This window comes from Perna viridis, chromosome 4 (genome assembly GCF_037379345.1).
Source record: "Perna viridis isolate PV_CMFRI_1.1 ecotype Kerala chromosome 4, ASM3737934v1, whole genome shotgun sequence".
In the NCBI taxonomy this organism is placed as follows: domain Eukaryota; kingdom Metazoa; phylum Mollusca; class Bivalvia; order Mytilida; family Mytilidae; genus Perna; species Perna viridis.
In genome coordinates, this window is record NC_142448.1 from 23,799,071 (window position 1) to 23,813,009 (window position 13,939).

The 13,939-nt window shown below is 32.2% G+C and overlaps 1 protein-coding gene across 2 annotated transcripts in view; it reads right to left on the reverse strand.

Annotated features, from left to right (window-relative positions):
- LOC148619410 (uncharacterized) overlaps nucleotides 1-13,939 on the reverse strand; it is a 187,050-nt gene that overhangs the window by 24,877 nt on the left and 148,234 nt on the right. Inside the window, exons 53-60 of one of the 2 annotated variants that reach the window (XM_088579276.1) lie at nucleotides 13,741-13,899; nucleotides 12,796-12,954; nucleotides 10,255-10,431; nucleotides 9,507-9,662; nucleotides 8,926-9,069; nucleotides 7,682-7,843; nucleotides 5,884-6,045; nucleotides 4,066-4,224 (exon numbers count right to left, since the gene is read on the reverse strand). In XM_088579276.1, coding sequence (XP_088435402.1) covers nucleotides 4,066-4,224; nucleotides 5,884-6,045; nucleotides 7,682-7,843; nucleotides 8,926-9,069; nucleotides 9,507-9,662; nucleotides 10,255-10,431; nucleotides 12,796-12,954; nucleotides 13,741-13,899 — 1,278 coding nt within the window. The remainder of the gene's footprint in view (nucleotides 1-4,065; nucleotides 4,225-5,883; nucleotides 6,046-7,681; nucleotides 7,844-8,925; nucleotides 9,070-9,506; nucleotides 9,663-10,254; nucleotides 10,432-12,795; nucleotides 12,955-13,740; nucleotides 13,900-13,939) is intronic. The other variant, XM_088579277.1, reaches the window with a different exon arrangement.

Consider the following 13,939-nt stretch of genomic DNA (forward strand, 5'->3'; position numbering starts at 1 on the left):
GCACTGTAAAATGTTGGAATTGTCTTCAAAGTGTTTTTAAAACCTCTGGAAATAATTTGGACAGGGGTCTTCCTATGCATGGTTTATCCAGAAAGTATGAGAGGTATTAGCCCAGTATACATCTGCAGATAAAGTACATTAAATGAAGCTAAATCATGGCTATACAATTTTCATCAACACCATACCATTCAAACTCAGGAGATCATGTTTTCCATAAAAAGCAAATATCACTGAAATCAAAGCAAGTATAAAAATTAGCAGGAAAATGGCTGCCCAGACCAAAATATCAGTATCACAAATTAACTTCAATTACCATGTTTCATGTGAAAACCAAAAATCATTGGAATCCAAGCAACTGGTAAAAATGGTCACAAAATGGCTGCCTAAAAACATTACAATACTGCCAGTCAACTCAGAATATCATGTTTATCTTATGAGTAGCCTTCTTCTTCATTATTCTTCCATAGTTCAGGGAAAAATAGCAAAAAAAAAAGCATTTTGACCCCTATGTTCTAGAGTTTTAGTAATGCCAACCATGTTTTTTTAATTGATGAAAAATTTTAAATAATCCTTTTTTGCAGGATACTCTAAGGAACAATCTTAACAAGTTTCATTTGATTCTGAATAGTTTTTCAAAGAAGAAGGTTTTTGAAATAACATAAAAATAAGGAAAAATATGCCAAAAAAGGCAATAACTCGAACATGGGTCAACAGATTTACAACAAAATTTGACCAGATAGATCTCATTATGCTGAACACTGATGGACACGAAGTGATGGCAATAACTCAGCTGGCCAGGTGAGCTAAAAACTGGTTTACAACACTATTATAAGGAAGTTATATTTCATTCACATTAGTTATGTAATATTTTACTATAATATGGATATGAATATTCAATTTTCTATAATACTGTACCTGTATGGAATAAACTTCCCATTTTATGGGATGTGGGGCAATGGGGAATGGGGGATGGAGGATGGGGGAATAGCGCAATGGGGCATGGGGAATGGGGGATGGGGCAATGGGGAATTATGGGGCAATGGGTAATGTGGCATTGAGAATGGGGTAAATGAATAGGAGAATGGGGCAAGGGAATAATTTTGATTGGTCAATCAACAAATTGTTCTGCCTTTTTTCGCAAGCAACCTACATATCACAATTCTATGACAGCAATTAAAATAATTATTAAACAAGATTGTTTTAGAGTAATTTTTAATTATTACAGGTGTTGCAATTCATTATTTATTGACATTTTTTTTTAAATATTAACCGGAAGTACATTTGCTATTGATTGAAAATGTTCGCGCTCATACGATTTCTAAACGTAAATTATTTTTTTCAAAATTTATACTGAAATAATTTTGTGTCAGGGACACTCGTATGATTATAATATTAACAAATTAAACACATTAAGCAATAATAACAAGACCATTTAAAAAAAATAATAAAATGTTTATTCCCTTAGCTTTCATTAGCAGAAATATGTCGTTCATCGCAACCTCGAAAAGGATAAAAATATTGCCATTTTAAATGTTTTATACAAGAATTTTAGACCGTTATTGCAACTGTTTGCATCCTAACAATACACAGAAATGTGTCAGTTTTAAGTAATTGAACTGAAATCAATATGTCACAGCCAAACATATGATGCCTATTGTGACAATTTTAATGTTTTAAACCATAATATAAGACCATAAAGGTACTGCATAAAGGTAATTTCAAGTATTCACACTCATTCAATTTGAAAAAAATATCTCATTTTCAGGAATTTGGTCTGAAATATATGTATCACAGCCATCAATATAATAATGATATAGACAATTTTAACATTTTTTACAATAATTATAGACTAATAGGTATATTCAAATTGTTCCCAGACATACACTTTGCAAAATATGTCATTTTTGAAGATTTTTGACTGAAATATGAGTGTTGCAACCACCAAACAGATACAAACATTGGGCGTTTTAATATTTTTAAAAATAATTTTGGACCATTATTGAAATTAAAATCTGCAGAAATATGCCCTTTTTTGGGAAAGTTGACTGAAATTGATGTGTCAAAGCATCACACATGATACTTTCTTTTACCATTTTAACATTTTAAACAATAATATAAGACCAGTAAGGATATATTAAGTGTTCGCATTCATTCAATTTGCAAAAAATATCTCATTTTCAAGAATTTGGTCTGAAAAATATGTATTACAGCCATCAACATAATAATGATATAGACAATTTTAACATTTTTTACATTAATTTTAGACTAATAGGTATATTAAAAGTGTTCGCACACATACACTTTGCAAAAATATGTCATTTTGAAGATTTTTGACTGAAATATGAGTGTCGCAACCACCAACCGGATACTAATATTGCCATTTTTAATATTTTTAACAATAATTTTGGACCATTATTGAAATTAAAATTATTTACACCCTTACAATCTCCAGAAATATGTCATATTTGAGAAATTTGATTGAAATTAATGTGTCATAGAATCACACATGATACTTTTTTTGACAATTTTAACATTTTAAACAATAATATATAACCATTAAGGATATTTTAAATGTTCGCACTTTTTTAATTTGCAAAAAATGTCTCATTTTCAAGAATTTGGTCTGAAATATCTGTATCATAGCCATCAACAGAATAATAATATAGACAATTTTAACATTTTTTACAATGATTTTAGACCTAATAGGTATATTAAAAGTGTTATCACACATACACTTTGCAAAAATATGTCATTTTGAAGATTTTCGACTGCAATGTGGATACTAATATTGCTAGTTTTAATATTTTAAACAATAATTTTGGACCATTATTGAAATTAAAATTGTTAGCATCCATACAATCTGCAGAAATATGCCATTTTTGGGAAAGTTGACTGAAATTGATGTTTCAAAGCATCACACATGATACTTTCTTTAACCATTTTAACATTTTAAACAATAATATAAGACCAGTAAGGATATGTTAAATGTTCGCATTCATTCAATTTGCAAAAAATATCTCATTTTCAAGAATTTGGTCTGAAAAATATGTATTACAGCCATCAACATAATAATGATATAGACAATTTTAACATTTTTACATTAATTTTAGACCTAATAGGTATATCAAAAGTGTTTGCACACATACCCTTTGCCAAAATATGTCATTCTGAAGATTTTTGACTGAAATGCGAGTGTTGCAAACCACCAACAAGATACTAATATTGCCATTTTTATTATTTTTAACAATAATTTTGGACCATTATTATAATTAAATTCATTCCCACCCTTATAATCTGCAGAAATATGTCATTTTTGAGATATTTGATTAAAATAAATGTATCACAGCCCATATATAATGCTTATTTTAACATTTTAAACAATTAGTTACGACCATTAAGGTAATTTTAAGTGTTGGCACACATTTAATTTTGAAAATATCTCATGTTCAAGAATTTAGTTTGAAATATATGTATAACAACAATCAACAAAAGCCTTATCTGGACAATTTTAACATTTTTAAAAATAATTTTAGAAATCAAATTCATTCACAATTTATACATAAATCTATATTTTTAAGAATATTGTGCACGATTATTTCTCATGCAGCTCGGAGTGTTGATAATACATGTAAACAATGCAAATACAGGGTGATTTCTGTAATTCTCGAACTCGCAGGTGAGATTCTAAAATCAATATTGATTGTACAAAACTTTTTGCATCCTCATCCATTATATGTGTTTGATAAAACATTTACTATACTTTTTCTTTTTGGAATGGGAAACGAGTCGATGCAATGGGGGATGGAGCAATGGGGAATATGGCTATAAGGGAATAAGGTAATGGGGCAATGGGGAATGGGGTATAGGGCAAGGGGGAATAGGGATGGGGCAATGGGAAATGGGGTATAGGGCAAGGGGGAATAGGGATGGAGCAATGGGGAATGGGATATAGGGCAAGGGGGAATAGGACATGGGGCAATGGAGAATGGGGTATAGGGCAAGGGGGAATAGGGATGGAGCAATGGGGAATGTGAGAAGTTTATCCAATACAGGGACTGTACAAACCATGGCATTCTGATTGATTCTTTGTTTTCATATCTGATGTTGTGTATCCAGCTTCACATGACTCACAGTCAGTTTTACCATAATCTTGTTGGTAATATCCAATTGGACAATCTTCACATAAACTTTTACTAGTTCGCTTTTGTCCTGGGCTGCAGTACACTGAAATGAATCAAGATTTGTAGAATCATTGGTGAAAAAACGTTGATATGTATTTTTGAAAAATTTCACAAACCTAAAGCAAACAATAAAATCTAGCCTACTTATTCACAAAAATACTACGGCTTTGTCCTGACTTAGTAACAATGTATCAAGATGCAGTAATTCTATTAAATATATATATATATTAAATATATATATATATATATGCCAAGGCATACAACTAGTTAAGAACTAACTTGTACTTCATAGTTTAGTAAATATCAAGGAATTAAAATTTTGTACATTTTTATCACTTTTGTATACATGGGATAAGAGTAACAAGTGTGAGCTCTGTGGTGAAGGTGTTTCCATGTCATATGAAAAGCAGAAAATACTGTGAGCAAGGTTGCAAAGAGAATACGTCCCTTCAAATTGACTAATAGAATAAATGATTGAAAAGAGTGAATATTCAAAAGGTATTAACATGTAAAACCCTAGAATTAGATTCATCAACTCTTTTTTGCAGGTATCAACAATAATTACCTTCCTTCATACAACTCTGAGTATGATACAATTTTGTTTGCAGGGGCAACCAAATCAGTGAGCCAAAATGTTGAAATATACTTTATCCATGTATCAAATCTCACATTTTGAAATATCAATTCTTGATCAGCAAAGGGCTTGTTTTTAAAAAAATTTCTGAATTTCGCATTTTTTCCTAAGTCTGAAGATTTTTTTGTGAAAGTTTGATTTTCAGCAGTCTAACAGGTTTAAGTTGAGGAAACCCTGAATAGAAAACAATTTGCAAAATACAGTCTAGTACAGTATTGTAATCTTCTAAAATTTCTTCTAGATATTTCTTTTGGACTATGTACTTGTGAACCATTAAAGTCAGTAATAAAAATAGTTCCTGGACAAATGGATGGACAACTCAATATGAAATAAAGAGCTTCTAATAGTGCAGCATGATATGACCACAGCATGTAAAACTCTGTCCACTTGGGGCAACACAAGATTAGTTTTTGATACATAGGGACTTACAGTTCATTACAGAAACAACAACTTATTTGTACACAATAAGGCAAACAAAATTGTAATACAATTACAAATCTTCAAAGATGACCCAAAAAAAAAAGAAAGCTGATTATTTTGGGCCTGCCCCAGTTTTGTACCCCTTTAACTCCAAATCGGTTAAAGATAAGGCTACCCATTAAAACACTTTTAAAACAGAATTTTGAAAGGAACAGATTCACAACTTAACAAAACAAAATCTGTTCGATGATAAGTTTTGCCTAAATGTAGTGATTAACACCCATTTTCCCTCTTTTAGCCCTTTATTTCTAAAGGGGATGGGGGTAAAAACCTAAAAAAAATCATGGTGCCCTCCCTCATGTCCGTATATTTAAGAACAATGTGCTAAAATTTTTCAAAATTTTGACTCAACTTGTAGTATATAAACTAAAGTTAACAGATGCCAACAACAATGATGCAAGGGTGACACCTTTATAAGACCCTGAAAAATTTTGCAGTTGTACAGAAAGCTTTGTTTTTTTTCAGTACTCATGACTTTCTAGAGATCTTAATATCCAAAAATTTCAAGTTAAGCACTATCTGTTTAGATATTGTTTTTATGTCCCTAAAACTTACCATAAACCAATTATAGCAGAGATATAAACTAACCTAATGAACAATCATCTTTGCTTGTTGATCCAGTCCCAGGTGTAGTTTTGTCATCATCACATTCTGTACAAGAACCATTAAACTGAGAATTGTATGTCTTCACAGGACAAGGTTCACATCTGTTACTTGTGTAATTTTGGAATTTACCAGGATCACAGTTCACTAAAAAAGCAGAAAAATAAAAAGAAACTGCAATATTTCATGTTGGACTAAACTTTTGCATTGGACAGACTCAGTATACCATATCACATAAATTTCATAAAGATAGATTGTATAAAATAATTAAAAGACCAATACACTAAATAAGCTATTCTTAATAAAATGCTTTGCAGATTGCAGCTTGATTTGACCACTAAAGTAAAACCCTCCTGTACAAAGCTGGGACATGCTAGGATGCATTATTAAAAGAAAATCGGCATTTAAACTGTGAATAAATGTTTGACACACTATAAGCTTCTAACTAGAATGAAAATATTCAAAGAACTTAATAAGTTGCAATAAGACAAAAGAAATTTTTACTAAGTTGACAAAAAATGAAATGCTTATTTCTGACCCCTTATTTATCCTTTTTACTCTTTTACTCAAATTATTGTTTGGAAACCAAGAAAGTTCTTGTTTCTGGCCCCCTTTTCAGCCCATACTTCTTTAGATGTTCAACTCCAAAATCAATCCCAGCCTTCCTTTTGTGATATGACAGTGGACTTTCCTATTAACCTCTGGAACAGTTCATGTTGAAGATTCTCCCCTAATGTCACTGTTTCATGTGGAACGTTTTTATGTAAAACCAAAGTTTTGGTGTAAAAATTCAATTGTTTAGTATTTTTCACAGAAAATAAAGTAATTTTAACCAAAAACCTCCCACAAATCTAACATTTGTATGAGGGAGATTCTAAGTTATTTTATTGATTTTGTGGGAGTCTCTCCCTCCTAATGGGAGAGAGATGTGATACGAATTGATTAAGATCCATATGCTAAGGGTAATCAAGGAAACCAAGGTTATAGCGGTAATCAAAAGAATGTAATCCAGGGACAAAGACCAGACATGGAAAACAGACATTCACAACAAAGAACATAAAGTAACTAAAATCATACATACAAAGTAACAAAAGTAAATGAGCAACTCGGACTCCACTAAAAACTGGGAGCATGGACCAGGTGCACCGGTAGGGTAAGCGTCCTCTGCTTTTCTAGAAACACCCGCCGAGTTGCTCATAAAAAGTCAAAGTTACTGTCACCAAACCACAAAAATCATGATTCTTGTCCCTTTTTGACCCCTTAATTCCTCAATAGTTCAATTACAACTCATAACCTCCAAAATCCATCCCAGCTGTCCTTTTGAGGTATGGCACATCGTAGTAAAACTCGATTGAGATCCATAAATTAATACTCAAGTTATTCTAAGAAAACTAAATTGTATACTGATGCTAACACTGCCAGTACCGATATCAATTTTTTGTGATAAAATGGAAGTGATGATTTTTTCAATGGAAGACAAAAAGATGAATAACTGAAATTTCAAATTAGGTGTGTGAAACGTCAGAAATTTTGTATGTGAAAATTATGCCGGTATTAGATATATAAATTTTGTTCTAAAAATGCAAAACTTAGCTATATACAACTTCTGTTATACACATACAGCAGGGAAAATCCATTTAAAATGGAATTATAAAAAAGAAGAAAAAAGAACTCATATAAGAAATGGTCCAGATAGTAACAAGCAAAATGTTTACAATACATGAAAACTAATACAACTGTACCAACAAATAGTAGTACCTCCACAGTATTAATGAACACTTACAAGGATAACAATCATCTTTACTGCCAGAGCCTACACCAGCTGTTGTATAGCCTTGACCACACTTTTCACAGGATTCTGCATTTCCTCTCTTATCCTTATATTCCCCAATGTCACATGGTACACACTCCCCATTCATGTTGTACAGCCCATAGACACAGAATACTAAATAAAACAAATTAACTCAATGTGATATGTCTCCTGTCGATGATTCGCAGCAGAAAGTAGTTACTCTATTAAAAGTATTTATACTATGTGATCATAAAATATGAAAACACACTACACTTAGAGGAAGTCGGAAGAGGAGTTGTCTCCACTTATTACCCATAGCAAACTTAGAGGAAGTGAGAGGAGGAGTTGTCTCCACTTATTACCCATAGCAAACTTAGAGAAAGTGAGATGAGGAGTTGTTTCCACTTATTACCCATAGCAAACTTAGAGGAAGTGAGGGGAGGAGTTGTCTCCACTTATTACCCATAGCAAACTTAGAGGAAGTAAGAGGAGGAGTTGTCTCCACTTATTACCCAAAGCAAACTTAGAGGAAGTGAGAGGAGGAGTTGTCTCCACTTACTACCCATAGCAAACTTAGAGGAAGTGAGAGGAGGAGTTGTGTCCTAACAATCAAAGTCACAGGTAGTCCAGCACCTAAAGGCAAAAAATCAGGGCTAATGTAGGGCCAAAATTAGGAATTTTAAGACATAAAAGAAACTAACAATAAGAAATATTTTCAATCTTTCTTACATGTCTTTTGTAAGACACCTGATTATCTGGGATGAAAAAAATATTTACAGACAATTAAGATGAACTCTCATATTTACAAAACAAGCAGTCATTGAAACTCCTTAGACAACAGTGAAATAAAATGAAACTTTAGGAATTCACATAAAAAATAAGATTTTTTTTTATAAATTCCCTTTGAATTTCAAGTTTCTTAAGGAATTTTAGCCAAACTGTAAAAAAAAAGGATTTTTTTAAATTTTAGGGCTGCTGAACAGCCTGAAGTCATTTTTTTGACAGAATTTTTTACAGATAAAAGCTATATTTTATTTTTTACCACTGGATTAATTGCAGACATTAACATTAAGAGGTACAAAATGTTAACTTACTAAAACCTATACATTAACTTACATGGAGACACACAAATCAATAGAAATTGAAAAATTGAAGAGTGCTCACTCCAACATTAATAACACTTACACATTTTTTTGAAAATATGGTTGGGCCTTGGATCCAAATCAAAAACTTACATTCTGAGCAGGCAGTCCTAGCATCATTGGAAGTTGTATTTCCTGTACACTCCTCACACTCAGCCATTCCTTCTGATGGTTTGATGGAGTTGATTTCACAAGGTTGACAAGTATCTGTACCATATTCTCCAGCTTTGCAGTAAACTATAAAGACATTATGAGAGGATGAAATTAAATACTTTGTCTAACTTTATCATGTTCACAAATATGTCACTGTGACATTTTCCAGTAGCATAAATCACCCACAACATCAGAAAATATAGTCAATCAATGTGAATAGGATATTCTAACTGAATCTAATCCTGTCTCCATTGCCTGTATTCAGTAGAAAACAGACTCTTGGGGAAAAAATCTTCAGGTGATTGAAATGCAAACAGCCATATCTCCAGCTTTTTAAATACATCCCAGTTCCTGTCATTCCTGCGACCCATAAAACAACTTAATTACAAAAATAAAAATATGTAGCTTTTTTGGGGTGTATCACATTTTTCAGATTTTGCATGATTCTTACAAAGACTGTTACTTAATGTGTTTTCCATCTAAAAATATGATAATGTGAGAATGTGATATCCTTTACTTACTCTGACAAGCAGATTGTTGTGTTGAGGCAATAGTAGTGGTGTTTTGATTTGGAGCACAGTCCCTACAGGACACAGCATGTCTATTTGGCTGATACTGGGCAAAACCACAAGCTATACAGTCATTTCCATCAATATAATATCCAGGATCACAGTCTCCTTAAAGGTAAAATATGACAAAGGTCATTCCAAATTAATGAAGTTTTAATATCATTTCCGGCAATAACATTTTTAAAGGACATTAGCCACTATTTTCATATTTTGTTGAAAAGTGTTATAAAAGTGGTTGTATGTATGAATATTCATCAATATCAACTGTTTGTATGGGCTATTTGTTGTAACAATAAAGTCCCCCCCCTTTAATAAGTCAATAAGCCATGACCCATTATATGCAATATTTGTAATTGAAAATGAGGCTTGGTCAGTTATATCAGGAGGGTGGGTATGCATGTGTGGGAAATGTTCATTTTCATTGCATTTCAATGAACTCCATGCACCAACATGATATGGAAAATATTGTCTTTGTTTCCTTGATTCTGATGGTGCATTAGTCAAATTACATTATCAAAATAATGGGCTTTGTCATACCATGTTTCATCCACTGCCTGATTCTTATAGAGACTGACACTTATTATATTATAAGTCTCAACAAAATAGATTAACTCCAACCCAAAAGATGGAGTGCCCAAAGAATGAAAATAATGTTTTACATGACCCTATTTAACGCAATCCAATGATTAAAGAAACCTACTGATTGTACACTGGTCACTTGATTCACTTCCGGCAGATTCTGTAGTGTTTCCATCAGAACAGTTAATACATGGCATCAAAATCTGGTCAGGCTCAGTACTACGATAACTTCCCTGGGGACATGGGCGACAAGATTTTTGCTTTGCTGGGTCAACTTCCTCCCCAGCTGGACAATAAACTGAAAAAAAAATTATTAGGATAATTATATTTACCGGAACACCACATTAGGATTTTTAATTTTTTAATATAATGATTTTAAGTACATTGGGCAATTAGAATTATGATCACTTCTGTTCTCACTCCTACTGTCGGTGTTTTCTTCAGAAATAAAACTGCACTTACAGTAACTAAATTTTAAAATATTACTTTTAATGTTCTAATAGTAGCAATGCCAGCTTTGTTTTGAGTGATATATGTGAAAAACTACTGCCTGATCACTGTGTTCTATTTGTAGTAACCATGGCCATGTTCTATGACAAATTAAAATCCCCATCAGTTCTATGCAGGATACCCCAAGGATAATTCATACCAAGTTTGGTTCCAATAGGTCAAGTAATGTCAGATGAGAAGATTTTTTAAAAGAAATAACAATAACAAGTGGCTCCCAGAAGCCTGAATCTCTAACCTGGTTATTTTTGTCTTTCAAAGGCAATAACAAGGAGAGGTTTGTCAATTTAGACTAAGGAATACTTTCGTTGACTTATAAGGATCATATCATAAATTGAAAGTACATTATATCTATTATAGTTTTCGAGATGTTGGCTGAAAACTGCTAAAAACATAATTTCTTTGCCTTTTAAGGGCAATAACTCTAACAAGTAGTTGTCCAACAAATTTGATCCCTGCAAGCTTTCATAAGTGGTATCATAAAGATCGCTCAAGCAATTGAAAGTTTCATTCTATCTAACATAGTTTTAAAGATATTGGCTGAAAACTGTAAAGAAAAAAATCATTTTTTATTTTTCAAGGGCAATAACTCTTACAAGGAGCTGTCTGACAACTTTGATCCTTGAAAACTTTTGCAGGCCTTATAATATGATCATTTCAGCAATAAAAAGGATTTGACTAACCTAACGGTTTTGGAAATATATATATATGCAAAAAACTACTGTCTGACCCCTATGTTCTATTTATAGTAATGTCAACCATGTTTTTCGATGAATCAAAAATCCCCATCAGTTCAATGCAGGATGGCCCAAAGGACCTCCATACCAAGTTTGGTTTTAGTTGGTCAAGTAGTGTCAGAGGGGAAGATTTTTTAAAGAAATGACATTAAATATAGCAAAAAAATGTCGAAAAAGGAAAATTACTCCGACATGACTAAACAGCTTAACACCAAAATTTGACCACAAATAGATCTGATCTCCCTGAAAACTGTAACCTATGACAAAAATTGACTAAACCTAACAATTTTTTAGATATATGCAATGGCGGCCATGGTTTTCGACAAATCAAAAATCCTTTCATCAGTTCTATGCAGGATACCCCAAGGAACAATCATACCAAGTTTGGTTCTAATTGGTCAATTAGTGTCAGAGGTGAAGAGTCTTAAAAATGGATTGCCCAAGGCATTCACTTCAAACATTATTCCAAGATTGGGGAAATTATTTATTATTAGTTATACTGAACAAAACAAACTACATGATAAATGTAAACACCTTGGAGTTTTGATTATAACCTATAGGTGTTCCCTGACAACAATTAAATTCCTGCATACACATCTATATATCATTCCCAACCTTCCTATCTTTCTTCAAAATCCCTTGAGTAGTTTAGAAGTTACACTTGTTAGGTTGTAATATGTATAATGCTGAAGTAGAGTTGAGTCCTCCAACAACAACAAATGCCTAACCTTTCTATAAAATTTCATCAATACCCCTTCAGCAGTTTAGGAGTTGTATACAAGGATTGAACATGTAAAACCCTTAAGTTGGATTATCTCCATACAACTGCATTATACTTGTGCCAATAATTACTTCATTAAAAGTATATTACAGTTAAATAACCCTCATTTTCAATATAGTTTATTTTATTTCTTAATTTTTTTTATGAACGTCAATATATGCCTGTTCTGTTCGCCAGTTATATACAGGCTTATATTATTGTTTTTTTTTCCATAATGTTGCCTCCTGCTCATCATTATTTGGGGGGGGATTGAAGTAGGATTTTGAACAGGATAAGTCAATTTCAACATTTAAAAATACTCCATTTACATCCACTGAGTCTGACTCTCTGAGCAGAGCACTAAAATTTCTTTATTAGCATAAAATATAAAATGTGAAAATTATATCGTGTTTAAATTTCCACCAGCAAGCATTGAATATAAACTTCTGCAAGACAATTTTTTTTTTTGGAATGAAAATAATTCAGGAATGTACCAACTAGCATATTTCAGATGTGTTGTGAAGGATATAGCATTTCCTCAAATAAAACATGGTGGTTGGTGGAAAAATAGCATATAAAAAACAAGCAAAAGGTGGTTGCATGGAGGAGAAGTTCATATGATGCTGGGGTCTTATCTTGGAAGGACTACTGAACTTACAGGTGCAATTATCTTTATGAGTTTTCCCTTCACCATCTGTTGTGTAAGAGTCGGAACATTTATCACAGTCATCCTTTAGATCTTCTGATTGATATTCTCCAACAGGACAAGGCACACATACATTAGAACCATTACGGAAGTTTCCAGCAGTACAAATTCCTGTCAAATCAAGTACAAAGTGTCATTGTAAATGTTCCAATGTACAATATATTACTTATTAACAGTTTTAAACTAAACCCTGGCAAAAGATGACAGACATTTTAAAAAGCTTGCTTCCAGTCCAGAAATAATATGATGATTTTACACATACAAGTCAAAGTTTAAAAATATTGATCAACATTTTTGTATCCCATACTTTAGTTTTAAAGTAGCAGTCTTTATAAAAATGGGACAAGGAGGTGATTCATGCATGTCAAAAACCCATCGAACTCACTTTTGTTCCTGATTCAGAATCAGTTACAGACAACATAACCAGTCATAGTTTTTCATTTGGGTGTTGCACTTCTGAGATAAAATTCATATAGATTGTATATGAAATTAGCACTTTGCAAGAGTTATGGTTCTTGATTTTGTTCGTTTGGTTGATTTTACAGGGAGATAAATGTATGATTTTCTCAAAAGTACAGATCTGAATATGGAAAGAAAAACTGTTACATAAAAATATAGCATATGTAGATTGAAAAAAAGCATTGTTTGTTCAGTGGGTTTTTCTTGACCATGAAATACTTGAATATGGACAGTGTCTTAATTTTACATGGACAATGTTGCATTCTTGATGTAGCAATATTTTTCTTGACCAAAAATTTACCAAAAGAGGTATAAAATTTCTAAAAATATTTTACATCATGATTACAAAACTGAAAAAAGAAAACTTGAATGTAATTTTCTTCACAGTAAAATAAAATTTATACAAAACATAATACACTATATAGTATACAAACTTACTAATGTTACAGTCGTCTAAAGATTTTGTTCCTTCTCCCTCCGTGGTGTATATGTCACCACAGGAGACACACTTATCATCATTCTGAGTTCTATAATACCCACGTGAACAGCTTTTACACTTGCCATCTGGCTGTAATTCTTTACCAGCCTCACAGTCAGCTGAATATTGGCAAATGTAACACAATGTAATTTCTGACTA